This window comes from Caretta caretta, chromosome 14 (assembly GCF_965140235.1).
Source record: "Caretta caretta isolate rCarCar2 chromosome 14, rCarCar1.hap1, whole genome shotgun sequence".
Taxonomy (NCBI): domain Eukaryota; kingdom Metazoa; phylum Chordata; order Testudines; family Cheloniidae; genus Caretta; species Caretta caretta.
Window position 1 is genome coordinate 14,955,101 of NC_134219.1, and position 26,332 is coordinate 14,981,432.

At 45.0% G+C, this 26,332-nt stretch overlaps 1 protein-coding gene across 1 annotated transcript; it reads left to right on the forward strand.

Moving 5' to 3' along the window:
- The first annotated feature begins 8,798 nt into the window (after positions 1-8,798).
- Positions 8,799-26,142, forward strand: NUP85 (nucleoporin 85). The gene is made up of 19 exons (XM_048817614.2): positions 8,799-8,957; positions 9,517-9,607; positions 10,268-10,430; positions 11,225-11,295; positions 13,093-13,136; positions 14,092-14,161; positions 15,247-15,368; positions 16,750-16,884; positions 17,527-17,649; positions 18,189-18,320; positions 18,779-18,885; positions 19,734-19,817; positions 20,838-20,903; positions 21,406-21,557; positions 21,659-21,776; positions 23,354-23,454; positions 24,964-25,115; positions 25,778-25,864; positions 25,955-26,142. Exons 1-19 carry the CDS (start codon positions 8,925-8,927, stop codon positions 26,054-26,056), a joined length of 1,953 nt encoding a protein of 650 aa, XP_048673571.1. The 5' UTR covers positions 8,799-8,924; the 3' UTR covers positions 26,057-26,142.
- Positions 26,143-26,332: the final 190 nt, after the last annotated feature.

Below are 26,332 nucleotides of genomic sequence, written 5' to 3' on the forward strand. Positions count from 1 at the left end.
CCTTACCTTGCGTGCGCGCGCCCGCGCCGCCCCCCAGCCCGGGCCCCATTGGGTCCGGCCGCCGGGAGCGCGCTGATCCGTTACATAACAGGGCTGAGAGAAGGAGCGTGCGCGCGCACGGGCATCTCCCAGCCCTGCGTGCGCGCCCCCCGCCCGGCCGGGCGCAATGGGCTGTGCCGTGCCCGTGCGGAGTGTATTGTCCTCTCAAAATGGCCGCCGGTCTGCGGCTACGGCCTCCATTTGCCCAAGTGCCCCACCACACACCCCTCTACCCTCCTATAGCAGCCTGCCTCAGCCTTGTGCACTGTGCAGGTCTGGCCCTAGGTGGGTCCCCTGAAGTACCCTAGATACACACCCAGGGGCCAAGGGGGGTCCTAACCAGTTCCTCCTGGGCCACAGACCTGACTCAAGTCACTCCAAGGTTCACCACACTCCCCTCATATACAGCTCCTTCTGGGCCCACACACGCCCCTGCTTCACATGTATCCCCAGCTGGAGTCCTAGCCACAATTATACTGTGGCCCTCATACACTGCCATGTCCCCCATACCCCCTTATTCAGCCCCCTTTGCACAGCACCGTGTAGGCTCTCAATTCCCCCCTCCCTCCCCCGTCTTTGCTACACAGTCCTCTGAATGCCCCCTTGTAAACCCACCCTTGGACTACCATGCCCCTCAGGTACACCTGCATCTCCATACATAGGAAGGTGCAGGTAAGGGTGTACATACCTATATGCTACCCTGAACCCACATCTGCAGCACCATCCAGTCCCTGGCCTTTAGAGATATCACCCCCCATCACTGCTACCCCCAGCCACCCGCTTGCGCCTCTGCCATATAACTCTCACTTAGGCCTTGTCTACACTAAAACACTACAGCTGCACTAGCTTTGAAATCCTCCTCCCAAGAGCTGTTAGCACTCAACAGAAGATTTTTTTCCATTGAACTGGTGCTGGCTACAGCCAGGGTTAGGTTGGTATAGATACATTTTTCAAGAGGTGTGGATTTTTCACACCCCGAGAGACACAGCTATACCGCTGTAAAATACTAATGTAGACCAAGCCCTGTACACCACTTTGTGGTTGTAATGCTATCATCCTTCCCATTTACTCCTATACTATTTCCCCACACAGTATTACCAGCTAGAGTAGCAAAGTCCCAATATAGTATCATTACATTGATCCTTTTCAAACCTTCTTGTCCAGTGCTTCTCAAATTTTTTTTTCCGCAGACCATTTGAAAATCGCTGAGGGTCTCCGCAGACCACTTAATGATTTTTCCAAATGTTTGTACCATTAGCTAACTATTGTAAAGCGCTGTGGATAAAAGAACTATATAAAACCCCCCCATACTTATTTTTTTGTTCCACAAATAAAAGCACACAACTATTTTTAATATCAGTAGTCTTACCTTTCTAATGTGATGGATGTGCCTTCTCCCCACTGCTGCGGCAGCCCCCGAGCTGAGTCTGGGAAGGAGGGGTGTCTCTCCCCCCACTGCAGCCACAGAGCTGAGGCTGGGAAGAAGGGCTGTTTCTCCCTGGCAGCCGCAGCTCTGGAGCTGGGGAAAGTTGCCTCTTTCTCTGGCTGCTGCAGTCCTGCACATCCCAAATTCCCCCCCACCCCCTCTTCTCACCCCACTGCCCCCTCCTATTCCCCACAAGGTCACCACCTCACCTTATATATGCGTCTTCTCCAAGGTCCAGGCACCTAATTAGTGGAGCCACGCCTGCATGCCTCCACTAATTAGGTGGGTGGCTCTTCATCCTCTGTGTAGTCGCCCAGACACGCACCTTAGAGGGAACTATCCACGGACCACCTGAATAGAGCTTACAGACCACTGGTGGTCTGCTGACCATGTTTGAGAACCTCTCTTCTAGTCTTACCCTTTCTCATTGCTAGTGGAGGGTCCAATACATTATATAAAGTGTTTATAAGGGGCTAGTTCAATTGTGAAGGACAGAATTCTCCCACCTCAAGGAATTCTGTGCTGGCTTTCCTCTCAAGAAATCATAGGCATAAATCAAATCTGGTGAGATTCTTTCAAATTTAGTAGCTTCTGCTGAAGTCATGGGGCCTGTCCTGCATGTACACCGAAGGCAGAATCTGACTCAATTTCGAAGTTTATTTTTCAGATCCTTGAACTCAGGAAGAATGTGATATGATACTTAGAAAAATCACTTGATAACAGATATACTGGGACTAACTCAGAGCATTCTATTGTGAATCTCATTGATTATTTGACCCTTTCAAGTCAATGCTGCCATGCTTAAAAATGTCCAGGGACATTCAGGTGTTTCAAATCCAGCTATACATCAGAGAACCAATGATGTCTCAGTATATTTTGCTGGATCCAAAAGACTCACAGTGACCGTTGTCACACATGCCATCTGGAAATTCATCCAAGAATTTATCAAGGTGATGGGAGACACCCATGGAATTGATGTTGGCACTTGTGAGACCTTCAGCTGATATCTTTAACAGCCTGAGACTAGGTTCCATCAAAGCTGTTCCTGAGTCTTTAAAGTTTAGGTCTTGCTAATGGAACTGTTTTCATCATATCCAGCTGTTTCAAGACATACTTCGGCTATGAGGCAAAAAACAAAACAAAATGTGTACATTTTTAATACATAAAGTTTGTGGGAGGTGCATTTTAGGAGCAGATACATTACAAAAATTGCACAGATGAAAACATTGAAAGTTGTGCAATGTCAAATAAGAAAACTTCGATTCACCAGCAAAACTCAACCTTCCTTTCAGATTTCCCCAGTATTGTTTCACTATGGATGCTACTCCCCTTTTTTATCATCTTTTGCCATGGATTTTTCTTCTCTATTAGTAGTCCGCTTCTCAAAGCCCATCTAACTTAGCCTTACACAAGGTTGGCTGCAAACTGAATTCTCACACCCACTTGTTAGGGGTTGTCTAGAAATTAAATCTTCACACTAAGCTAGGTCCAAGAGTTTGAGGTAATCACAGGGCATCAGACCTACAGGAGGGACTTGGCCTATTGAGTCATACACTCTGTGGATTGACTGACCACTACCTACATCCAGTGCAGGGAACATAAATTTGCTTTGGGGAGCTGCATTATAGTCTGGCCTCCCATGTACTGTAATATTTTCACTCTATCACAGCACTGATAGTTGGAATCTAACATCAGATACCATGCAACCTTCTGGTCTCAACATTCTACTCCTTTTCATGTTCAAGGGGCCCAATATGGTGCCTTCATAACATGATTATAACATGGCTTGGATACAAACACAGGAAAGACCAAACTGTATTTGAACACTACCAATGTACTATTCATTCTGTATCCTGCTATGGAACACTGCATTCAGTTCTGGGCAACATATTCTATCAGAAAGATACTGGCTAACTGGAGAGAGTCAGAGGTTGAATTGGGAAGGGAGTGGAAGTGAGACATTCTTCCAAGCTGTATCTGCTTGAGGCACAACAACACTCCACTCACAGTAGACTGGGCAGATCTTCCTACAATAACTGTTCTTTCTTACATGTTTTGATCAGAAGTTAGTTATCTTTTTTGTTCCATGTTTGTATATCGACAAGCGCAATAGGATCCTGGTCCATGACTGGGGCTCTTGGGGGGGGATGTTTATAATACAAACAAAATAATCTTTATGCTTCAGTCTATACTCCGAGACAAGAGGGAGTTCATATCTCAACTATTGTTCCAGGTTTTCTGTCAAATAGTCAACAGTTTGAAGATTAACTTAGTAATCAAGCACTCCAGACTTGTAGGCTTTTTTTTTTTTTTTTGGTTAAACAAAAGATTAGATTCTGGAACTCAAGATGACCAGGTCCACAAAAGGTACAGTTTGCAAAGATGCTACAAGCTGATGCAATTCAACTGCCAGAGACAGTTGAGTTTCAGGATGCGAAGGGTTAACATGCAAGGAATAATTTAGAGATAAAAGGGAAGGCGTAACAAGAGTCCACAAATTCTCAAAGGATACCAACACTAAGGAGGGAACAAAATTCTTTAGCGATGTACAAAAGTGTATCTACCATAGAACCTCTATGAACAGAAATTCCATGCTTGAGCAGTATGAGAATACTACCAACAACCTGACCAGAATGGTGATGTGACTGTGAAATATGCAGGGAAATTAGAGAGGCTACAAAAACAGAAAACCCAGTAACAGGAGATTTCAACTATCCCTATATTGACTAAGTACATGCTACCTCAGGACCGGATGCAGAGATAAAATTTTTAGACTATATTAATGACTGCTTCTTGAAAGAGCTAGTCCTGGAACCCACAAAGGGAGAGGCAATTCTTGATTTGTCCCAAATGGAGGATAGGATCTGATCCAAGAAGTAAATATAGCTGAACCACTCAGTAATAGCAACCATAATACAATTAAATTTAACATCCTTGTAGAGGGGGAAATACCAAAGAAACCCACCACAGTAGACTTTTACTTCAAAAAGGGGAACTACACAAAAATGAGGAAGCTAGTTAAATAGAAATTAAAAGGAAGAGATACGAGAGTGAAATGCCTACAAGACACAGGGAAACTATTTAAAAACACCACAATAAAGGCTCAGACTAAAGGTATAATCTAGATTACAGGTAAATCTAGGTTTCAGAACCCAGGATGAATTTGCATTGTTGGTAGTTATTAAAAACTAATATGTACCTGTAAATTAATCAAATTTGACCTAGAAATCATAGACAATAAGCGAGTCTCCTCACAATGGTATTTTTATAGGGTCACATTTCAGATGGAACCATACTTTAATGCTTCATGTGATTAGCCAAAGTGCAGCCATATTAGCTTTTTAATAAGGAAATTTGAAACACTAAATAGACCTCTTCACAACCAGATCTCAGGATCTCTACGTCATCCTGAGTTTCCCCTGAGCTCTCAGCTGCTTTTGAGACCATCTACCCTGCCTTCCTCCTCCAAATCTTCTCTTCCTACCTCTCTGGTTGTACCTTCAGTGACCCCTCTTACCACCCTGCTCCCCTAACTCCTTCCTACTCTCCATTTAGACACCACAGTTTTCATGGTCCCTTCTCTTTACACTCCTTGGGTGACCTCTTCTACCCATACAGCTCCAATTACGTTGATGACTTGAAATTCTATCTTTCCACTTCTGACCTGACTCCCTCAATCCAATCCACACCTCAGTCTCTCTGATAGCTCTTCCTGGGTATTTCATGTCAATTTAAATCCATCCCGGTTAAAAGTGAACTAATTTTTTAATCACTACCTGTCACTATGAAAACACAAAACAACGAGGAATACTTGTGGCACCTTATAGATGAACAATTTTATTTAGCATAAGCTTTCATGGGCTAAAACCCACTTCATCAGATGCATGGAGTGGAAAATACAGTAGGAAGATATATGCTAAATAAAATTGTTCGTCTATAAGATGCCACAAGTACTCCTCGTTGTTTTTGCTGATACAGACTAACACAGCTACCACTCTGAAACCTATGAAAACACAACCACCCTCCTTGTTACTCAGACCAGTAACTTTGGAGAGCGCAGCAGGAGAGATGCATTTTTATCTCCTTTGCTATCCCTTGACCCACACGTCCATGATGTGCCTAAATATGACTGCTTCTTCCATAACATTTCTAAAATCCTTTCTGTCCACACAGCTAAGACTCTTGTTCAGGACCTCATCTCCAAACTTGATTCCTCCTTTCCGACCTCCCCAAAACCAACATCACCCCATTTCTGTCCATACAGTTGCTAAGATCATCTTCCTTACCATGGGACCTCCCCACCCACTCCCATTCCACTGCATAAAGTCAAGCTTCTTGTTCTCATCAAAACTATTCACATCTTTGCCTCTCCCTACTTATCTGCCCTTCTGCTCTGGCAATGCTGCCTTAACCTGCTCTCTGTTTGTTTCTCCTACAAACAATTTTTGCACTTTCTTCTATACCACCCCCTAACTATGAAAGAACTTGCCTGAACTGTGATGCCAGTGGTACTTGTTCTGGTGTAGGGGCTGAATCTGCTCTTAAAAGTTAACATTTAAAGAATGATTCAAAGTTGATACCACAAATCATTAGAAACATTACATGGTCATATTCTCTTTGGGTTTCTTGGTTAGTGCTCGTGGATGACAAAAATTTTTTAAAAACCAAGGACATTCACAGACAAAAAATAATGTTAACAGAGTTCAACTTTAGAGAACATAGTAGTAGTTTAAGGATAAAATATATTAGAGGGATGTGCTATAATTGTCCCAAAATCAAGTGTTATAAATTCAGGAAATCAACCTAGAGCTCTAGATCTTGGGCTGCCAATGAGCTAGGAGCCAGGCAAGCTGCTGTGGGGTCAAGAAGTCCAGGCTCCTTTGAAGCCCCACCAGATGGGCTGCTGAGGAGCTGGCGGGTGAGGTGGCAGAAAGCCAGTCAGCTTTTCTGTCAGAACCTTCCCTGAGTTCCAGCAGAACTTTGTTGGAATTGAACCACCCCCATGGAACGTTTTGTTTTAGATGAATCAGCAAAATTCTGATGAAAAGATGTTTTGTCGGAATTTTTCCAACCAGCTCTGTTAAGGTGTGGAAATACACAGTTAGACTCAGACTTTAAAGTCAGAAGGGACCATTATGATCATCTAGTCTGACCTCCTGCACAATGCAGGCCACAGAATCTCACCCACCCACTCCTGCAATAAACCTCTCATCTATGTCTGAGCGATTGAAGTCCTCAAATCATGGTTTAAAAACTGCAAGTTAAGGCACCCAACCAATCTTAATTCTGCCCTCTGCAGACACCATAAAGGGAAAACTTCTAACATGTCTTTAAAAAAAACAGTTTAATCTAATCTGGGACTACAAACAAAATATCTTAATCATAACATTAGTTATTGCAGAATGTCACTACAAGACAGAGTTAAGTTTGTTCATTTCCATACGTGGATTGTTTAGAAATTAAATGCTCTCATTTCAGTAAGAACCATAGATATCACTCTGTCATATGTCCTTTACAAATGTGCTGTACAATTTCGTGCTCATCTCATCAACATCTGAGAAAGATGTTATTTTGTTTCTGTCAAACTATGTTCTAAAGGGCAACAAAAATACCCTCATCTTTCCTTAAGTGTTGTGCCCAGAACTAGACAGTACTCCAGCTGAGACATCAGTACTGAATAGGACAATTACCTCTGTATCTCACATATACTCGTTAATACACCTCAATGATTTTAGCCTTTTTTCCACCTGCATCCCATTGACTCATTCAATTTGTGATCCACTATAACCTCCAGCTTTCACTTTGCATTAATTCTAGTTCTGTGCATGAAGTAGAAAATGCCACTCCAAACCTTCATCATTCACAATCAGACCCTCCGCCCCCCCCCCAACTTTATGAGATTGGTTTAGAAAGTATAAGATTTAAAAACTAATCAATCACTTCATTTTTCAACAAACTTCAAATTTTCCAGGACACAATGCTTTTTTGCTTCTTGGCTAGACAAGTGGTGAATTCAAGAAAGGGTTTGCTGTTTGCCATGTTCCCAGATAGCTTGAAAAGCTTCAAGGTCCCCAAAAAGGGCAAGATGAAGTTTCATGCTGACCTGACAACTCCCTAGCTTGGCCTAGGTAGGCACGGAGGCTAGGACCAGCACCCTCTGACCGTGGCCAGATACTGCATGAAAGGCAAGGCCCGTCTGGGCATCTGGGGCTCTTAGAGAAGTTAATTGTCAGACCAAAGGAGGGGAGAACAGAGAACCTGAAATCCCATGCTAACTTCATGATCCCAAGTCAGCCTGGTGAGACGGATGGAGGCTAGTAATATTTCAAAGCGCCTAGCCATCTGCTGTCCTGTTTGTCATTGTTCAAGAGCACCTGTGTAGGCACGGCAACCATTAAGAAGTTTCTCTGAGCCCCTTCGCAAGAAGAAAAATTTTAACAATGACGATCATAAATGGCGAGGCATATGCCAGCTTAAGGTCCCCGGGTGGCAAGGGATGGATAACTACACTCTCTACACCTCAACTCACACAGATAATGATACCCATCAGTGTGCAGAATAGACTACCAGCAGCAAGGCCCAGGATATGGAGCAGATCAGGCAGCCCCTCCATCACACCAATTTACTCCATCCTCCCCACCTATGCAGACGGAGAGAAAGACGAGGCCAGCAGACGGGGTTTCTGCCAGCCCTGCTGGGACAACCATCTCTCTCACCCCCGAGCTATTTCTGGGCTCACAGGGATGGGGAAGTACCCCCCCCCCACGGGAACACACCAACACCCCCGGCGTTCCCGCTCCATCCTGAGGGGGTGCGGCTGCCCACTGGCGCGATATGAGGGCGCCCTACAGCCGTCACCAGGATCAAGGGAGACAACCACAGCACGGGGCAACGTCCCGCCGCGAGCAGCTCAGCTGCCCTGCCAGCGCTAGGGAGGCACAATCAGAGGCCTGACCTACGGACAAGCCGGGCTCCCGAAGAAACCCCAGTAGCTGACCCAGGAAACGGGTAACAGCCGCCAACTACCCCACCCACCCACAACCATAAGCCCCATCGCACACTGATTGACTGGCACGCCTCCGCCGACTCTCCCGCCTATATACCTTCGCGGGGCCCTTCCGGAGCCCGTCGCACCACCGGACTGTCCAGTTCAGGGCCTCCCCAAACTCAACATAAAGCCCACACAGGGAGGATTTATTCCCCCCCCCCTTTCTAACACACACTAGTCCCCACCCCGTCCCCGGGAGCTGATCGAGAGGGGAAGCTTGAAGCAGTGAGGGCCCGGAGGAGTAGAGTTCTGCAGGCATCTCCAGGGCAGCCCCGAATCAGGGGCCTCTGTCTCTGCGCGGCGCCCGGTGTTGGGCGGGGCTCCCTGGGTGCGGGCCATCTGTTGAGGCGGCGGAGCTCGTTCTCTTCCGCTGCCTGTCGCCGTCCCCGGCCCGGCGAGCCCGCTGCTGACATGGAGGAGCTGGACGTGGAGCCGCCGCTTACTGTAGGACAGAGCGAGCCCCCGTCTCCCGGGGGGGGGGCGGACACCCTCTGCCAGGAGCACTAGGGTGGGGGAGGGTACGGGCAAGGGGGCACGCTGGGCAGAGGGGGGCAGGGAACTGTTGTGGCTCACTTCAGCTTTTCGACCTCGGGAATGTGCATTACTGGTTGTCTTCCTTCATGAGCACAAATGAGTCCTCCCTCAAAAAGATGCAGGGATAATCAGAGCAGCACCCAGCACCCTTCTGCAGTAGATCTCAAAGTGCTTACAAGGGAGGGTAGTATCATTATCCCCATTTTACAGATGGGAAAACTGAGGGCATGTCTCTACTGCATCTGAGAACAAGACTCCCAGCCCGTATAGACAGACTTGTGCTAATGGGGCTGGGCCTAGTGTAATAAAAATGGCTGTATAGATGAGCCTGTGGACCGAAGTTGGGAGGTTCACTCTCGGATGAAGGGTAAACATACCCTAGAAGGGGAAGAGGAATCCTGTTTGCCTGTTCAATTCTCTTAGAGAACAGCTGCATTCTTGACAAACCCTCTGCCCTATTTCCTAACAGCTGATTCCTGGGGTGGACTCCAACAGGAAGCAAATGTGTTTTGCCTGGGGACCTGGAGAGATGCTGGTGTATGAAACTTTGTTCCCAAAAGGTGGATAACTTCTTTTTCATTCTTGAGTGTTTATCTTGGTGGATTTTACTAACTACTAATGCAGAGTAAATAGGGGTATGCCTAACCTCAGGTGTATGCCTAACCTCAGGTGTTCAGAAATTGTGAGTTAGGTCCCAAAATAAATTAGCTTAAAATGAGATATTTGAAAATAAATTTGGGGTTCTTTTTATTTGCCTTTCCAAGAGTTTGGGGTACTCTCAGATCATGTTCTTTCAAGTTTTCTGCAACATGAGAGCTAGAAACTTCCTGGGCAGTCATTTGACTCCAGGAGTTGAGGCTTCAAGAACACCATCAAATGGTGTCAGAGTTGAGAATTCAGTCAGTGTTTATAAAGCATAGGTGATCAGACTTAAGAATTAATATATTGAAGAGATTTGTATTTGCATTATTACACACAAATTATTAGCGGTTTTTGTTGGAATTGAGTTTTACAGAGTGTTTGATATTTTATCAGTAGTTCTGTGCCTCTTGCCCTGTTTTTGTGCTGACTCTTAGACTTCTTACCAAATAAATTGCTAGTTAATATTTTAAGAACCATTACTGTAGGCTTTAACTTTTGAAGGGTTGAGATGGATTATCTGCATTAGACACTGCAGAGCATTCATTTGGTTATTTTATGGTTTACATGCTTCATTTCAGAACATGCAGAGAAAAGGCCAGGCTGCCCCAACATTTTCATTGTTCGCAAAGATCAAGATGTGTACTCGCAGACCTTACGCAAACTCTTCAATGAATCCCATGGGATCTTTGTTGGACTCCAGAGGAGTGAGGAAGAGTTGGCTGGGAAGTCAAGGAAAGCACAGTGAGTAAACAGAAATGATAGATAGTTTTGAAACAAACAGAGAACATGTCAGCTTCCCTGTCCCCCATGGAGAACTTGTCAATAGTGAGGTGCAATTCAGATAGTCTGTTCTGTGCTACTTAATAGTGGAGGGTGAAGGCAGGTTGGGAAGGGTTCCCTCACATCTGTTTCCCAAATAGTGTGGTGTCCATGCATCTCCTTAGGTGGTAACCTTGTGAGAGTTAAAGGTACAGTTCATACAGTACATACCTGTGTACATACCTGTTGTTCATTTACTGAATTTATTAAAGAAACATATCTTATCTTGATTGTTCCCTTTATTTATACCCAGTCTCCTTCACTGTTGATGGATACTGCCTCATCTAGAGACATGAGGTAGGAGAGCAACTCCCCTTTGACCGGTGTATTTGCCTTTTACAGATTGTCTTGTTAGGAAGCGAGGCAAGGTGATACAATAATAATTATACTGTGCAGGAAAGGACCAATATGTTGCTCCCCTTCTACCAAACATATGAATCTATATCCAATGAGGAAGATAATGAAACTGAAATTCTCTCAGCAGCTGATCCTCTGTAATATTGTGAAACTAATGTTTCCAATATCCATTTTACAAAATTAGGCCCCAATCCGGCAAGTAGACAGACCTCTTGGCTGTGTGGAGCCCCACTGACTTCAGTATAGTGCAGAAGGGGTCTGCCTCTGCAGAGAAACATGCAGAATCGGGGCCCTATTAGCCTATAGGTACAAGCTAACAATAAATAAATCTCTAAAGAAAGCCTTTGTATTCTTGGCAGATTGGTTCGAGTGAGTAAAAACTACCGTTCAGTCATAAGAGCCTGTATGGAGGAGATGCACCAGTTGGCTAGTAAGTTCTCCATTTAAGAAGAGACTGTATTCGAGACCATAAAAATAACATTTGCAATTTGTTATAACTGCTGTAAAAGTGTTTTCAGATTTCAGTAACTGTTGAGACTGCAGTTTCACTCCCTTGGTGCCATGTCAATTTGTAAACCTAGGGAGAGACTTTGTGCATTATTTTTTAATTGAATTTTCAAAATTTACTCTTGCACTCACTTTTTAAGATTCTTATTCTTTCTAATTTATTTCTCTACTCTTTGATTCCCTCCTTAATCTTTTCAGCTGCTTCACAAATCTGATGTTTTTCCTTTTCTCAAGATGCTTTGTAATCTCCCACTTCTAACTGCCTCAAACAGTCATTCTTATTGTCCCTCTTAGAATGCCAGGCTTCTCATTATTTATTTGTCACTCCATTAATTTAAGATTCCTTCTCATCTTCTCTGCTGGGAAATGCAGCTTCTAACTCTTAGAGTCAGAAGAGTAGGTAACCATACTGGATCATTATTACAAGTGTAATGTCCCTGTTTTGTTGTCACTTTTAGGCAGAGTCTGATGACAGTTGGTTCCATCCTTGTTCTGTTTAGTTAATAGGCTCTCTCTTGCATGTGGCACCCCATCTATAACTTTGCTGTCGTCCTTACTCCTACTCCTCTTGTACCGCTGAGCATCGTATATCATATATGTAATAATGACATTTAGCAGGACAGTTACCACAATCAATCAATGTTGAAATACAGTCCAGCAACCAAAATTGTTTCCAGATATAACATCATAGAAAGTCAGGTCAGGCTATGCGTGCTACTGTAATGAGAGTAGATGTACTACCTCATCAAATCCACTGCCTTGTGGGTAGCCCGGGAGGGTGTAAGGCTAAGGGAGCAACCCCTGACAGAAAAGCCCCACTGCCTTGTTGAGGAATGCAGGGCTATGAGAGTAAACTCAGACAGAAAATCTGGAGTGGAGCCCTAAAGGTGGTCGGGTACTAATATTTTAGTATCTTTCCGGCAACTCCAGCAGTAGGTTGGGTACCAGATGTATTGGTTCTTCCTCTCGACTGGATTTACCGGTGATGTCGAGGAGGGTGGGGGGGCTGATGCATGGGCAACTCAGGACCTCCATATCATCCGTCCAGGCTTGTGTCCTGGAGAGGTACTCCAGCTTCACCTCGAGCATCGACACGACACGGGAGGCAGCAGTCCACCAGTTCTAAGCTCTTACTCGATTGGCATAGATCGGGGCTGTCTCCGGTGGTGGGAGAGATCATCATCTCTAACTAGACAACCACCGCCCGCATACAACTGGGCAGTCTCCAGACAATAGGGTGTTGTCCTGCCACAGTGTGCCTGCTTTAATGGGTGCTTGGAGGTTATCAAAACATCTTTAAATGTAACCGATATGGCAAAGATTGTCTCTCTCGAGTGGGTCTCTTCAGCCACGATCGCAGCTGCCATAAAATCAACTGAATAAATTCTTTACCTCTCAGGGGTGCATACCCCTGGTCTCTCGAGACTGAAGGATGCTTACTACTATAACATCTTATGAATATTATCTTTTCACAGAGCTCTCAGAATGATGTTATGCATTCTGTCACACTTATAAAAGAGATCAGAACTTATACAAAATTAATAAAAGGTGCTAAGTAACTAAGGAAATACCTAATAACATTTAAAAGTCTATGATAGCGAGACTGGAGAATGACCACACATCACTGGATCCAAACGTGAAACTGCTTCATTTCTGAGCAGTGTCAGAGGGCTGGAAAAATGTTTTTGGGGTGTTTTGACTTCTTTCTCTCTTCCCTCAGTTTCTACCCGGGACCCTGAGCTGCAATGCCAGCACAGCACCCAGGTAATTTAAAAAACATTGTATTATGAAATCTAGTCACAACCGGAAAAAAAACCTATTGCCGGCAAATACACCAGGCAAGTGTGTTGTGACAATGATATGCTCTAAATCTGCTTCCTTAGTCTTTTGCGTTGGTGGTATAGGCAGCAATATGCTGCTAATGTTGCAAGAGACAAGTTGTAGGAGTTATCTGAGAGCTGTGGTTGCTCTGATGTAATCTATGTATAGATCCAATTTTAGAGACCTCCGATACTCTCATCCTCTAACAAAGTCCAACCATGAACTAATACCCCAGCTTCCCCCCCTCCCCCTTAGAGCCTACCTCTCTGATGTCCCACCCCAAAACTGCTGAGGCTTGTAGCGAGCCTTGAAATCATGCACTTGAAGCAATAGTGGAACTATTGTCCAGGAAGAGTAAAGAAAGCAAGCTGTGGCATTATCTTGTCAGCATTAATGTTGCCATATTGGCCTTTTCTCTCTATCATAACTTTTCCTTGGGTTATAAATTCAGATCTAAGTTATCTTTATAGAACCAAAATAAACATTGTAGCTTTCAATTGAGGTCTCACTGAGAACCAAAATAAACATTGTAACTTTCAATTGAGGTCTCTTAGATTCCTGAGCTTTAATGTCAGAAAGAATTCCTGTACTATCTTAGTGTTGACCACAGATGGGAGATGTTTTATTTTAATGCGCAAGCAAAATATGGTATATTTTAATGTGGGAGCAGCATTGAAACTTCCTAAATCAAATATGTGGCCCAGTGTCTCATTTGACTACTGATCTTCTCTGAAATGTTAGTAAAACACTTCTGTCCAAAGTAGTAAACTTATCAGAGGAGTGGATAAGGAGGAAGGCTGATATTTGACATGTTGTGGTTCAAATGTCTCTTTGGTTGCTATGTTGGGAAACTCTGGAATGATTGTTGCATGTGAAACCTGTACCTGTTGCTCCTCAGGTCTCTATTCTGTCCGCGATGGAGCTGATCTGGAACTTGTGTGAGATCCTTTTTGTTGAAGTAGTGCCAGGTGAGAATTGGAGTATGATGTTTTTGTTTGCATAGGTATTTGTTCTAGAAATGTATAACGTGCCCATCAGAACATATCTTGGCATGTCTCTAAAAGTCATACTAATGTTGCCAGGAAGTGGCAACAAACCCTACCCCTAATGCTTCCTGTCTAGGACAAGAGTTGTCTTCTCTGTCTTGCACTGTGCCCTAAATAGAGCTCTTTCCCTTTTCTTTTCTGTTCTAGTTTTTGCCTTCCTCTGTACTACAGTGGAACTGGAGTAGGCTCATAGTACTTGAAATTAATAGAGAAGTGTGATATCAAACAGAATTTTTTTCTCAGGTTGTTGAATTTCAAGCATAAACAACCTCTAAGTACAAAATACTATTAAATTCATAAGCATAGACTATATATAAATACTAAGTATCACTTACCCATTAGGGGCCACGTTCTTTGGTGCAGCTCCACTGATTTTAGAGTGTCTTCACTGACGTCAGTTGAATTACACCAGGAGAGGATTTGGCCTAGGATTTCAATCCAAGTTACTTTTTAGGCAATCAAAATATGTAAACATATGATGCCTATTCACTCACACACTCCAGAAGAGAGGTTCTCAAACTGGTTTGTTGAGAGTAAATGAATTACCTGGTACTAGTTTTCCTCCTCATTTCCAGCGAAGAGAAAACAGATTGGAGAGGACAATAAAATGAAGAGTAAAACTATGTGCATCATTTGGCCAATATAAGATTATGATGATTATTCATCTTCTTGTTTTTGAAGTGCCTGTGACAAGTGACAACAATGTTGTTAGCTAGCAATCTTAACTAGCTTTGTTTTGTCTCTGTGTCATGGAGCAGGTTAATAGACAAAGGAGCAAATCCCCTTTCAGTCTGTAAAATTCTGAGTTTGTTAATTTGGCAGCAGCCTGCTGTTCTTCCATGGCCTTTGGTGGATTGAGCCTGGCAGATAAAAATCCTATGAATGAGCCAGAGGACTAGGTAGACTTGTCCTCTGCTTTTGCCTGCGGGAAATATATTATGAAACTAATAATGTTAGAATCTTAAAACAACAGGGATCTGATGGAGAGATGTATTCTCTGCCTACAGCTGGTCATCTCCTGCTTCACCTTCTCGACTGGGTTCGTCTTCATATTTGTGACGTAGACAGCATGGTCCGTGAAGTTCTGAGCAGTGAAAATCCATCAAAACATAAAGACTTCTGGAATGCTGTGAGTAAAGAAATTAGTGCTCTCTCCATCAAAGGAGTTTATACATTTGCATGCGTGTTCTGTCCCTCCTTCCTCATGAGTGGCTTTGTACACTAGACTGCATCTCAGAAACTCACATTTGGCAGAGTTGCTAAAGCCATCATGAAGACTGTTACCTTCACCCCTAGAGAGGATTTCAGATCAAAATAGAGGCCAGGGCCAGCACAGTATAGGGATATGTTATAGGGCCACCCCACCTGGGGTGCCCTCCTGCAGCAGGACCTGGCATGACAGGTCCGTCCATAAAAGGACCAGTCTCTTTCAAAGTCTGATTCAAAAGCCCACCTTTAGGCATAATTAATTCCTGCACATATACAATAGTCTACAGTATAAAACCCTTCTCCCTGAAATCCGCAAGTACAGCAGGTTCATAGCAGTTTTTCATGCACCCTCCTGGGACACCATTTCCAGCTCACCCTCTTGAGGGAGAGTCCATCGCCAATCTTCTCTGTCTTTTCACCCTTATTCCAAGGCATCACTCTCCAGGCTATCCACCTGAGAGCTCCCAGTGTCAAACTTCCCCTCATGATGCTTCTCTGATCACTCCAAGTCTGAGAGAACTCCCTGCAGTGTTCCTCCCATACAGGCCTCCCTGCCTGAGAGTCCTACCCATGCTCAAGGAATGTCCCTGCAGGACCAACCCCTTGTTCTGGGTGTGATTTCCCACAGTTCTCCATTCAGGAGTGTTGCAGGGGGTATTCCTGTAGTGTTTCATTCACCCCAGTCCCCCTGCCTGTGAGTCCTGCCCTTGCTCCTAGGATCCACCCTCCAGCATCAACCTTCTTGTTTTGGGTTTGGTTTCTCCTAACCAGGGCTGGTTCTTCCCCTGGTTCCTAGAGGCCTCTGCATGAACTGTGCTGTAACTTGGCAGGGGTTCCCCAGCTTTGGCCAGTCCCCACCACCAACATGCTTTACCTTCTTCCCGCTGGTTCTGTATACCAGCTCTCCTCTGCTACTTCTTTTTCTGTCTGGGTCTCTCCTCCCCAAGCAATTCTCATCTCCCCCTGTCTTGTCTCTCTCAGGCTCTTTTCCTGACTGATTCCTCCACTGTCTGTCTCTCCATTTATATGATCCAGGTGCATTTAAACTCAACTGGGAAGCAGCTGAGGAGTCATGGACTCTCCTCCCTCTTAAAGGGGCCCTTCACCCTGTGCCAGGAGGCTTGTGCTGTGCACGCATTTGAGTTAACAGGATCTGTAGTTTAAGCACTTTTGGCTCCTTTAACTTTTCTAAGCCACAAATGTTAACTCAGTTAAAATTCACCTTTGGTCTGATTCTGCATGAAGGTGGTGTCTCAGCATTGCTTCTGCTTGGTGCTCACGAACTGTGGTGGTTTTTGCAGGTGGACATCTTCGTGCTGCAGGGCCGGATGGATGATGCACGGCACTTACTCTCTAAGGAAGCCAGTGCCAACCCCACGTCGATGGGCATGTGCAAAATTCTGGATGACCTGATGAAGAAGATGCCCATTCTTACTGTATGCATGCAGCAGCTTTCTCATACAGTTCCACTGGGGAATAATGCATGCAGTGGTCTGTAGTGGGGGTGGCATTTGTAGTCCACTCTGTATCATCTCACCTGTGGGCCACTATAACATAACATCCTGGCCTACTGACTACTAAAATGTCTGAATTCTGACACCTTCTGGCTGTAACATACATGTTCTATAACAACCCAAAAGACCCATATGCAGGGAGAACGGCATATTATGTTAAAAGGTAACATGGCCTTGGCGGTGATTCCTGTTCTTACTCAACGCTGGGGAGGGGGAGTCATTTTTCTAGTTCTTCAGAATGTTCCAATTGACAGCTCTTACACAACCTCCCAGAGAACTTTCCTTGTAGATTTCACCCGCACATGCTGCAGTGGTCTTTTCATGGTGAAAAGGCGGCAGATGCTACATTGTGGTCCCCTGTGGGTTCCTGTACATTCTGTCACTTTGATATTTAAATGGCTGAAATGATGGAGAAGCTTGGTAGCAGCACACATCAAAATCCTTGCCGGGGGCCAGTGTTTTGTTCTGCCCATGAAAGTCTTGTTTGAGAGTCACACTGAATGACCTTTGTAGAGGTTGGACTTTGCATTTGCTTTATGGTATGTATGTATCTTTCTGGTTCAGATTGGCAACACACAGACGTTGACTGAGATGGAACTGAAATGGCAGCATTGGCATGAAGAATGTCAGCGGTACCTCCAGGATGGGACCTTTGCTTCTAATCCCCACATGGAGTCCATCTGCAAGGTGTGTTGTGGCTGGGAAGGAAGGAGGTTATGGTCACACATTTGAAGGCACCAGTAGCCATCCACTGGGGATTGGGAGTGCTGTGTGGACACAGGTAAGGTTGGTCTGCTGGTTAAAGCAGGAAATCTAGAGTGTTGGACTCTGCATGACTGTGGGCAAATGGCTTCCCCTTATTTCACCTCTCCATAGGTCGGGCAGCAATGCTGGTTATAGAATTGAGCTCACAGGCATGTTTCGAGGCCTGATTAACTGTTGTGAAACACTTTGAGGCTCTCTGCTGAAATCTGCTATCCTAAGTGCAAGGTTGATACCATCAGCTCAGACTCTCCCCTCAATACAATGCTTTGGTCAAGGGCGTGCCCAAGAGCTGCTGTTCTTTTCCTCTTAGTTATTTGGTTTTAATTAAGTTGTTGTTGATTGCATGTCCTGTTAAGGGCGTGATGCCAAGAGAAGCAGAGCTGAGGGATTAAAAGGAATGAAGCTAGTAATGAAGATGTGAGTCTTCGGGGGCTTATGGAGGTGTTTCTCTTTTGTGCTAGATCCTGCTGGGAGATGAGAACACCATACTGGAGAAGAAGGAGCTCATGACTACTTGGTACCACTTTCTGGTCACCCGACTTGTCTACTCCCATCCAACTGTGAAGCCAGTGGAACTTCGCTTCTACGCACAGGTAAGTCTGGGGTTATTGCATTCAAACCACATTGGGAGGGCTGAAGTTTTACAGGGCCCAGATACTTGTGTGATTTTCCTACAGAGTTTGAAAGTGGAACAGCAACCTGCAGGGAGTTCCACACATGTGCTATGAGTGAAAAATTTGCAGCTGACCAAGAGTTTTCAGTGTGCCATGTAACTGGTTCAGTTTCTACGTGAATGTTGCAAACTGCAAATACCTATGCTAATTTCCTTAAGTCATAGCGTTGAATCTGTTCTAGGAAAACACAGATGAATCCTGTTTAACCCTTTCAGTCACTTTTTTTTGTTTATCTCTCAATCTCTCCCCCCCCCCCCCCCTAATTTTTTTCCAAAACGGTCTAAATAAGGCTGATGCAGCCAAACAAATTTCTTTTCCTGCACTGCCCCCATGGCCCTTTGCATTGACTGTGTCTTGTCTTTTTGGGGCTTCCACAGTCTAGCCTGAACCTGTTCCTGGGAGGAGAGAGCAGCCCTGAACCTCTAGACAGCATCTTAATGGCAGCCTTTGAGTTCGAGATCCATCAAGTGATTAAAGAATGCAGGTTGAGTTTTAGTAAGACTTTGACTTCTTGGTTATACAGCACTGCTTCTCTGTGCCTTCAGTCCAACAGCAAGCTGGCATCTCTTGTGGAGAGGAGTCTGCCTGCATGTGAAGATATGTGCACATAAGAAGAATGATTGAGCCTTTCTGATCTACCTTTTAAAGACTTTGGCAAGAACACCTAAGGCCAGACAGCAATTAAAATACCATTCCATTAGGTCTGTGACATCGTGTCACTCGTCTGCAAGCCTGCTGGGTTAGGGCAGTGTGTTGCTTCTATGACAGTCGGAAATGTTGCCAGAAAACATAACATGTCACTTGTCAGTTACAGCAGCGTTTCTCAAACTGGGGTCTGTGAGGGTACTCCAGGGGGGTCTGCAGGCCCCACTGATCAACTCCTCACTCTCTCCCAGCGCCTCCTGCACCCTGGGGAACAGCTGTTGAACACTGGGAGGAAGGGGGAGGAGCAGGGATGGGGCGTGCTCATGGGAGGGGGCGGAATTATGTCTGGGACCACCAGCCCTGCTGATCAACTCTCCTCCCCCCCGCCCCGTGCCTCCTGCACACCAGGGAACAGCTGTTCAGTGGTGTGCAAGAGGCACTGGGAGGGGGAGGGAGGGACGGGGCATGCTAGGAGAGGGGGCAGAAAGAGGGGGGGAAGAGGAGGTGCGCGGGGGGGGGGGGGGAGGTGGGGACTCGGGGAAAGGGATGGAGCCTGGGGCTGAGAGAGGGGCTTGGCGATCTGTGAAAAATTTTAAATCAAAATAGGGGTCCTCGTCGGGTTGCTAAAGTTTGAGAACCACTGATTAACAGGCTGATATTTTCTTCCTTTGCTTTTTGTAAATGCAGCATCGCCCTGAGCAACTGGTGGTTTGTGGCTCATCTGGCTGACCTGCTGGATCACTGCAAACTCCTGCAGTCTCACAATCTCTAGTAAGTGCCTCTGCATTGTTTACTCAACTGTCCAGAGGCCAGAGGTAGAAATAAGGAGTGGTGATAGAAGGATAATGTAGTATTTTCTTGGTGAAGAACCACATATCAGAGATTCAGAGAGAGGGGATGTGCTGTATATTCCAGTGAAACCTGTGGAATAGAGAGGAAAATCCAAGTGCTGCAAGAAGTAATGTTGCAGGAGAGAATGCCAACCTGCCACACCTCTGAGTTGATACTGAACCAGCACCTCAGAGTGATGTTAGGGTCTTCTGTGCTGATGGCAGTGAAGTTTTTCCAGGTGAAATATAACTGACTGGTTATTAGAGATCTCATGGCACATTTTGAATGAAGTAGGAGTATTAATCCTCTTGCCTTTGCTAAATTCCAACTTGAGTAATTGCGTTCTATCTAAATTTCGCTTGCAGTTTCAGTTGGCTAAAGGATCTTCTAAATTATTTTTTAGCTGTGGAATGTTGTGCAACAGCTGTGATGTCTCTCCCAAGAGGTGGCCGATTTTCAGTGGAGTTTGTAAACCACACTCAGATACTCTAGGATGAAAAGTATTTATTAACAATAGCTTCAGCAGAGTCTTTTCATTGAGATACAACCTTGCAGCTGTTAATGGGTGTGTACTGAGGGATCCCACTACAATAAAAAACCTTGATGTGCATGTGATGTAAAAAAATAGACTAGTTTAGAGACTTCTTAAAAAAACAAAAACAACTTGTAGCCTGGACTGTGTGAGACACTTAATAAATTATCAAAAAGAAAAGGAGTACTTGTGGCACCTTAGAGACTAACAAATTTATTTGAGCATAAGCTTTCATGAGCTACGGCGCAGTAGGTCTCGAAAGCTTATGCTCAAATAAATTTGTTAGTCTCTAAGGTGCCACAAGTACTCCTTTTTGCGGATGCAGACTAACATGGCTGCTACTCTGAATCCTGTCATTAATAAATTAGGTAATCACATGGTAGTCTGAGTATACGTTAGGATTAAAATGTGTTACTTTTCTGTTGCAGTTTTGGTTCCAATATGCGTGAATTCCTCCTGTTGGAGTATGCCTCCGGGCTCTTTTCCCATCACAGGTAACAACTCCTTCCCTGCTTTCAGATACCAGACTGACATTGGGCAACAAAAGAGAAACCTTCATGTTAATGATGTGAAAGGCAGCACAATTAAGTGGCTCGAGTTATGGAAAGGGATATCGATCAAGCTGTTTGACAAAGCCTTTGGGCTGCTTCTGCTAGAACCATGAATTAAAGAGGGAAGAGATCTATTAGAGTCCATCAAGTCCCTATACCATAGTTTTAGTGCTTTGTCTTTTCTAGTTATAAATGTCACAACCCGAAGTGTGCAGAGCAGCTGGTGCAGGCGGCGGTATTCCAGAGCGGTTACTATAGGATCAGTACTAGATAAAAAGTAAAAGCCAATTTAAGTCTCAAAGATGAGTGACCTAATCAGGGGTCTCCTACAGAGTGTTACTGTTCTTAATCTGGACTCAAATCCCTCTTGTGACTATAATAAAGTGCTTTAATTGAGAGTTCTCCTTAGAAGGAACATTTGACCTTTCCCTCCCCTCTTTTGTAGCCTGTGGCAGTTGGGGGTAGATTATTTTGATCATTGTCCAGAGTATGGCAAGGTTTACCTGGAGCTTCATATTGAGCGAATCCCCCTCAACACAGAGCAAAAAGCCCTCAAGGTGCTGAGGATCTGTGAGCAGAGACAGATGCACGAACAAGGTGACTAACTCTTCATGACATTTCCTTGCCTTATAGTGGCCTGGGTGTAACTACTAAAAACTGACTCTCCATTTCTCTCTTCTCCCCACTTCATCCCGAAGTTCGCAGCATCTGTAAAATCATGGCCATGAAAGCTGTGCGGAACAATCGCTTAGGCTCAGCACTATCCTGGAGCATCCGAGCCAAGGACGCAGCGTTTGCTACGCTCATATCGGACAGGTGGGTCTTTGTTCTCTGAGCAGAACCTTTTAAAGACACTGCAGTAATGGTTGGGGGAGGGGACCACTGTCCTGAGAAGGCTCTTCTGAAGGCTAGTTGAGACAATCTGTTTTAGAATAGAACCTTCCTCCCCTTAGGACAAACTAGTGCAGCATCTGTGCTAGTGAATTAAATTCTTGACCCCTTTCAGAGACAAAGGATTATGCAATGTTTGCAACATCCTTCTTCCTTAGCCCTTTCTCTTTTCCTTACCACTCTCCTCCCCACCTTCTGCAATCCTGAGAGGACAAGAATAGGGAGATAAGACCTACAGATTGACTTAATCTTAGGTAACAGAGGAAGTTAACCTTATTTCACAGAGATCCTAGTTTTGAACTGAATAAACTATTCAGCACTTAATCTTGTGGGCAGTGAGGGGGCTGTACGGGAGGAGGAACACCCTACTAGTTTGAACACAGGGCTGGGAGAAAGGAGATCTGGTTTCCATTTCTGACCTGCTCTAGGCTTCCTGTGTGATCTTTGACAAGTCGTATCATATACCTGCTTCATTTTTTACAGCTGGAGGAAATGGGGAAAGTACCCGTGTCTCAGCTAGGATTAAACTGTAACTTTGAGATCAGTGGGTAGAAGATACTCTAGAACATTAGTTCCCAAACGTTTTGCTAAGGTGACCCACAAACTGCATTTTGTCTTTTTTTTTTTTTTTTTTTGTGATCCACCATTACCTACATGCGCACTCTGCCCTGCCATAGCAATCCTAATCCTGGGCAGCTGGGTGGCACTGCAACCCTGTGTGCCAGGTCACAATGCCCCAGAGCAGGAGCTGGGCCCAGCCCCTGGGACAGGAGTTGACACTGTTGGGCGAGCGTGGGGCAGGCTTGATCTCCAACCCACACTCCGTAGGGGCCACCCTGCTCTCTGGGCTAGGAGAAGTGTATGTTTGCTTAGTGTCCTGCGACCCATCTAGAATCTTCCCACAACCCCCAGGACCCATTTGTTTGGGAAAAACTGCCATAGAAGCCCAAGGTATTATTTCACATTTCAGGGCTGAGTAACCTGAGAAAGGAGTGCTATTTTTGTCTTGTTTTAGGAGGGGGAGGGACTCTATTTACTTGAACAGAATGTGGAAGAAAACCAACCCAGGAAGCAGGCACTGAAAGCAGCAGCATAATAAAGGCTCCACTGGAAAAACTCTTAAGACTTAATTTGCTCCTGCTGCTTATCACCTCTTCTGTGCAGCAGAAAAACAAAGCCTTTGTTATGAGCTGGCAGAGCTGTTTATGCATCTCTTTGCCTCAGGACTGCTTGCTGTGCTGCTGCTGTTCCACCTTTGCTTTGAAAAACAAATCCTGGTGACTGCAAATATCCTGAACAACAACAGAAATAAAGGGTGCATGGACGGGTGTATTAAACATACACAGTAACATCTGAATGGGCCCTGCCTCCTTGGACTGGTTTTGGCTCTTTGGGCAGGTGATTAAAACAGAGTGACATTGGGTAATTAAGCTTCTGGGAAGTGTAGGCTGAACCTGGTGAACACCAGTCTCTGACCTCCAGCGTGTGCCACTTCCCTGTAGGTTCCTGAAGGATTATTGTGAGAGGGGCAGCTTCTCAGACCTGGACCTTATTGACAACCTGGGGCCCTCCATGCTGCTCAGTGATCGGCTGACATTTCTTGGTGAGAATCTGCTGCCTGCAGACCCTTCCTAGAACTGCTTTAGAGTGGTGTTCACCCTGCAACCATTTCTCTGGAGCTGCTACTGGTTCTCTTAATTTCTTCTCCCCTTTACATCCTGAGTCCATTAGAGATCTCAGGGAGAGAGCAAATTACTGTGTGTGCTTTGGGGTGCCGTCCTCTTGCTGTTGTTGGCAGACTGTTTTACCTCAAACTGCATTCACAGAAGGTCTCTGATGTTCCACCCGTTTGTGCCGGGCAGTCTAGGGCTCTGGGATTTATAAATCTAAACTAAAGTCTAACTCAGTAAGCATTTAGTTTTCCCATCTGTTTCCCTATCTAGTGGTGCTTCCTGTGAGGAGTTAGTGATCAGAACCTGGAAAAACGTATGTGCCGATTTTCCTAGATCCACACAAGGGCAACCCCCTTGTGCTAATTACCTTGCCCATATATGCAAAAAGAAAAGGAGTACTTGTGGCACCTTAGAGACTAACCAATTTATTTGAGCATGAGCTTTCGTGAGCTACAGCTCACTTCATCATACATCTGATGAAGTGAGCTGTAGCTCACGAAAGCTCATGCTCAAATAAATTGGTTAGTCTCTAAGGTGCCACAAGTACTCCTTTTCTTTTTGCAAATACAGACTAACACGGCTGTTCCTCTGAAACTTGCCCATATAGTAGTTCTGCCCACTACTTAGAGCTCTCCAGAGTACATTTCCGCAGCTCTATTTGTTCAGCATGGAACTCCAAGCTCACAGTGAGGAGGAGTTGACTCCATACAGGAACTAGGGGGCTGGCCCTCTGCCAAATAGCACCGGAAGGGCTCCATCCGCTTCCTTTGTATATGCACAACTTCTTTCCCTTGGTGGCACCAAACCATACGCTGTCAATACCTGCCTGTCTTTTGGTGAAATCCCTTCCCTCCTCAATTAACCACTTCACTTCCTAGGTGTCAGATCTTCTCCTAACCAGGTCCTGGGGGTTCCGAGACTTACAGGTTAACAAAGATCTAAATTTCCAATATAAGCAATCAGAAAAATCAATGCTTTCCAGAAAGCCTTTCAAACCCTGTTATGTTCTAAAGCAGGTCCACAGGGCAGAGGCCCATTTCTTCCCTTGCAGGCCACTTTTAAAGGAAATGGTGACTTGCAGAATGTTCTCTGAGCTATTCTGGAAGATGCTGCACAGACACTCGCTATATTGCCCTGAACAAAACTGGGGTGTTGTCCTTTAAGCAGGTTCAAGTGGTAAACATCAAAAAAAGGCAGTTTTCCTTCTGTCCTCACCCAGTATTTATTAAGCTATTTGGATGTATAAATTGTACAAGATTCCAGCATCCCTCTTTAGCCCAGACCAGCCAAAGGGCCCAGTCTTCCACCCATTTAAGTTCTGGGAGTTGTACCACAGGCTTTGTATTAGCAGGATTACCCTCTTATTTTTTTTGTAACCAAAGCCTGGGATCTTCTGACTGCAACTAACGTTTTACTCCCCTCGCCCACCACACGCACAGGGAAGTACCGAGAATTCCATCGGCTGTATGGTGAGAAACGGTTCTCTGAAGCTGCCAAGCTGCTCCTGATGCTGATGACGGCTCGTATTGCTCCGTGTTCCTTCTGGATGACCTTGTTAATTGACGCTCTTCCCCTCCTGGAGCAAAAAGAGGTGAATGTGGGTTCTGATGCAACAGCAGAACCACCATACTTGTTGACCCACAGGCACCCCTCTTTTTCCTGACTGGAAGTAGGTGTACACAAATATGACAGGGAATCTCAGAACTACGTGTCCACCCCTCATGACTGACACAAGCGACTCTCCATACTTCTCATGCAAATGAGTTAGATTTGGCTGTTCAAGAAATGTGTGGCCATGTGAAAGTCATGGCCAGTGGTGGCGAGGAGTATGCAGAGGCACTTAGGACAAAATTAATCTCTGATGCACATCTTGTGAAATTCTTATGTTTACACTAGGATTGCAGGTGGTGAGGGATAGGGGTGTAAATCAGCACTAAATTCAGCCCTCTCCTTTCAAAGTAGCAGACTCTCAATGCATTGTTGAGGATTTAGGTTTGCTACAGACTTGCCCAGTTGTTTCTGGTGCTTGAATTTGGGATTTTCCAATGTGCATTCCTCTGGCTTACGGTCCATCCAGAAAAGTACAGCCTTACAAGTGCAAGACCCACGATTTACGAGGTGTTAAGTGGTCCAAATGGAGTCATGGGCATGCAGAAGCATTCTCCACTCGTTGACCTATCCCTCTGGAGCCTCTCATTCTGGATCTCCTAGATAAGTGGTTAATGTTTTAAGCAAACAGTCTCTTTCCCACAGGTAATATTTTCAGCAGAGCAGACCTATGAATTGATGCGCTGCTTGGAGGACCTGACAGCTGGAAAGACAGACAACCAGAAACTCCAGGTAATGTTGGCCTGAGGTCAACTGGATGATTCAACTGGGGTAGCATGGGAAAGAGGAAGCAAGTCTCCATAAAACTATTCTTGTTTCTAGGTTGATGACTTTGAGACCACCAAGGTGGAAATCCTGAGACTTGCTCTTGCACGAAACCTTGCCCGAGCTATTGTCAAGGAGGGCACGTTGGAAGGATCATGAGAAGGGGCTACTGAAGTAACTGTGGCATACTGTACATAAAACTGACTGCTTTTCTAAGAATAAATGTCTTGTTTTGCATATTTCTAGCTGTTCTTGTGCCAGTGTTGTTTGTCTTCTCTAAATGTTGTTTTAAATGACAATGAACATGTAGGAAGTCTCCTCCCACTCCACATTCCTTTAGTGATAAACTGTCCCCAACATGCATTCTGTGGCCCTAGATTCCTGTGAAGGATTTGGTTGCTATAAGTCAGCTTGCAGGGGGATGCTTGCCCGGCT

Excerpts from the sequence above, each read along its gene's own strand:
- NUP85 (XM_048817614.2), top strand. The coding sequence starts at position 8,925 with ATGGAGGAGCTGGACGTGGAGCCGCCGCTTACT. Across the intron at positions 14,162-15,246 it reads TTTTGTTGAAGTAGTGCCAG|CTGGTCATCTCCTGCTTCAC; the intron begins GTGAGAATTGGA and ends CTCTGCCTACAG. Across the intron at positions 21,777-23,353 it reads GCTACGCTCATATCGGACAG|GTTCCTGAAGGATTATTGTG; the intron begins GTGGGTCTTTGT and ends ACTTCCCTGTAG.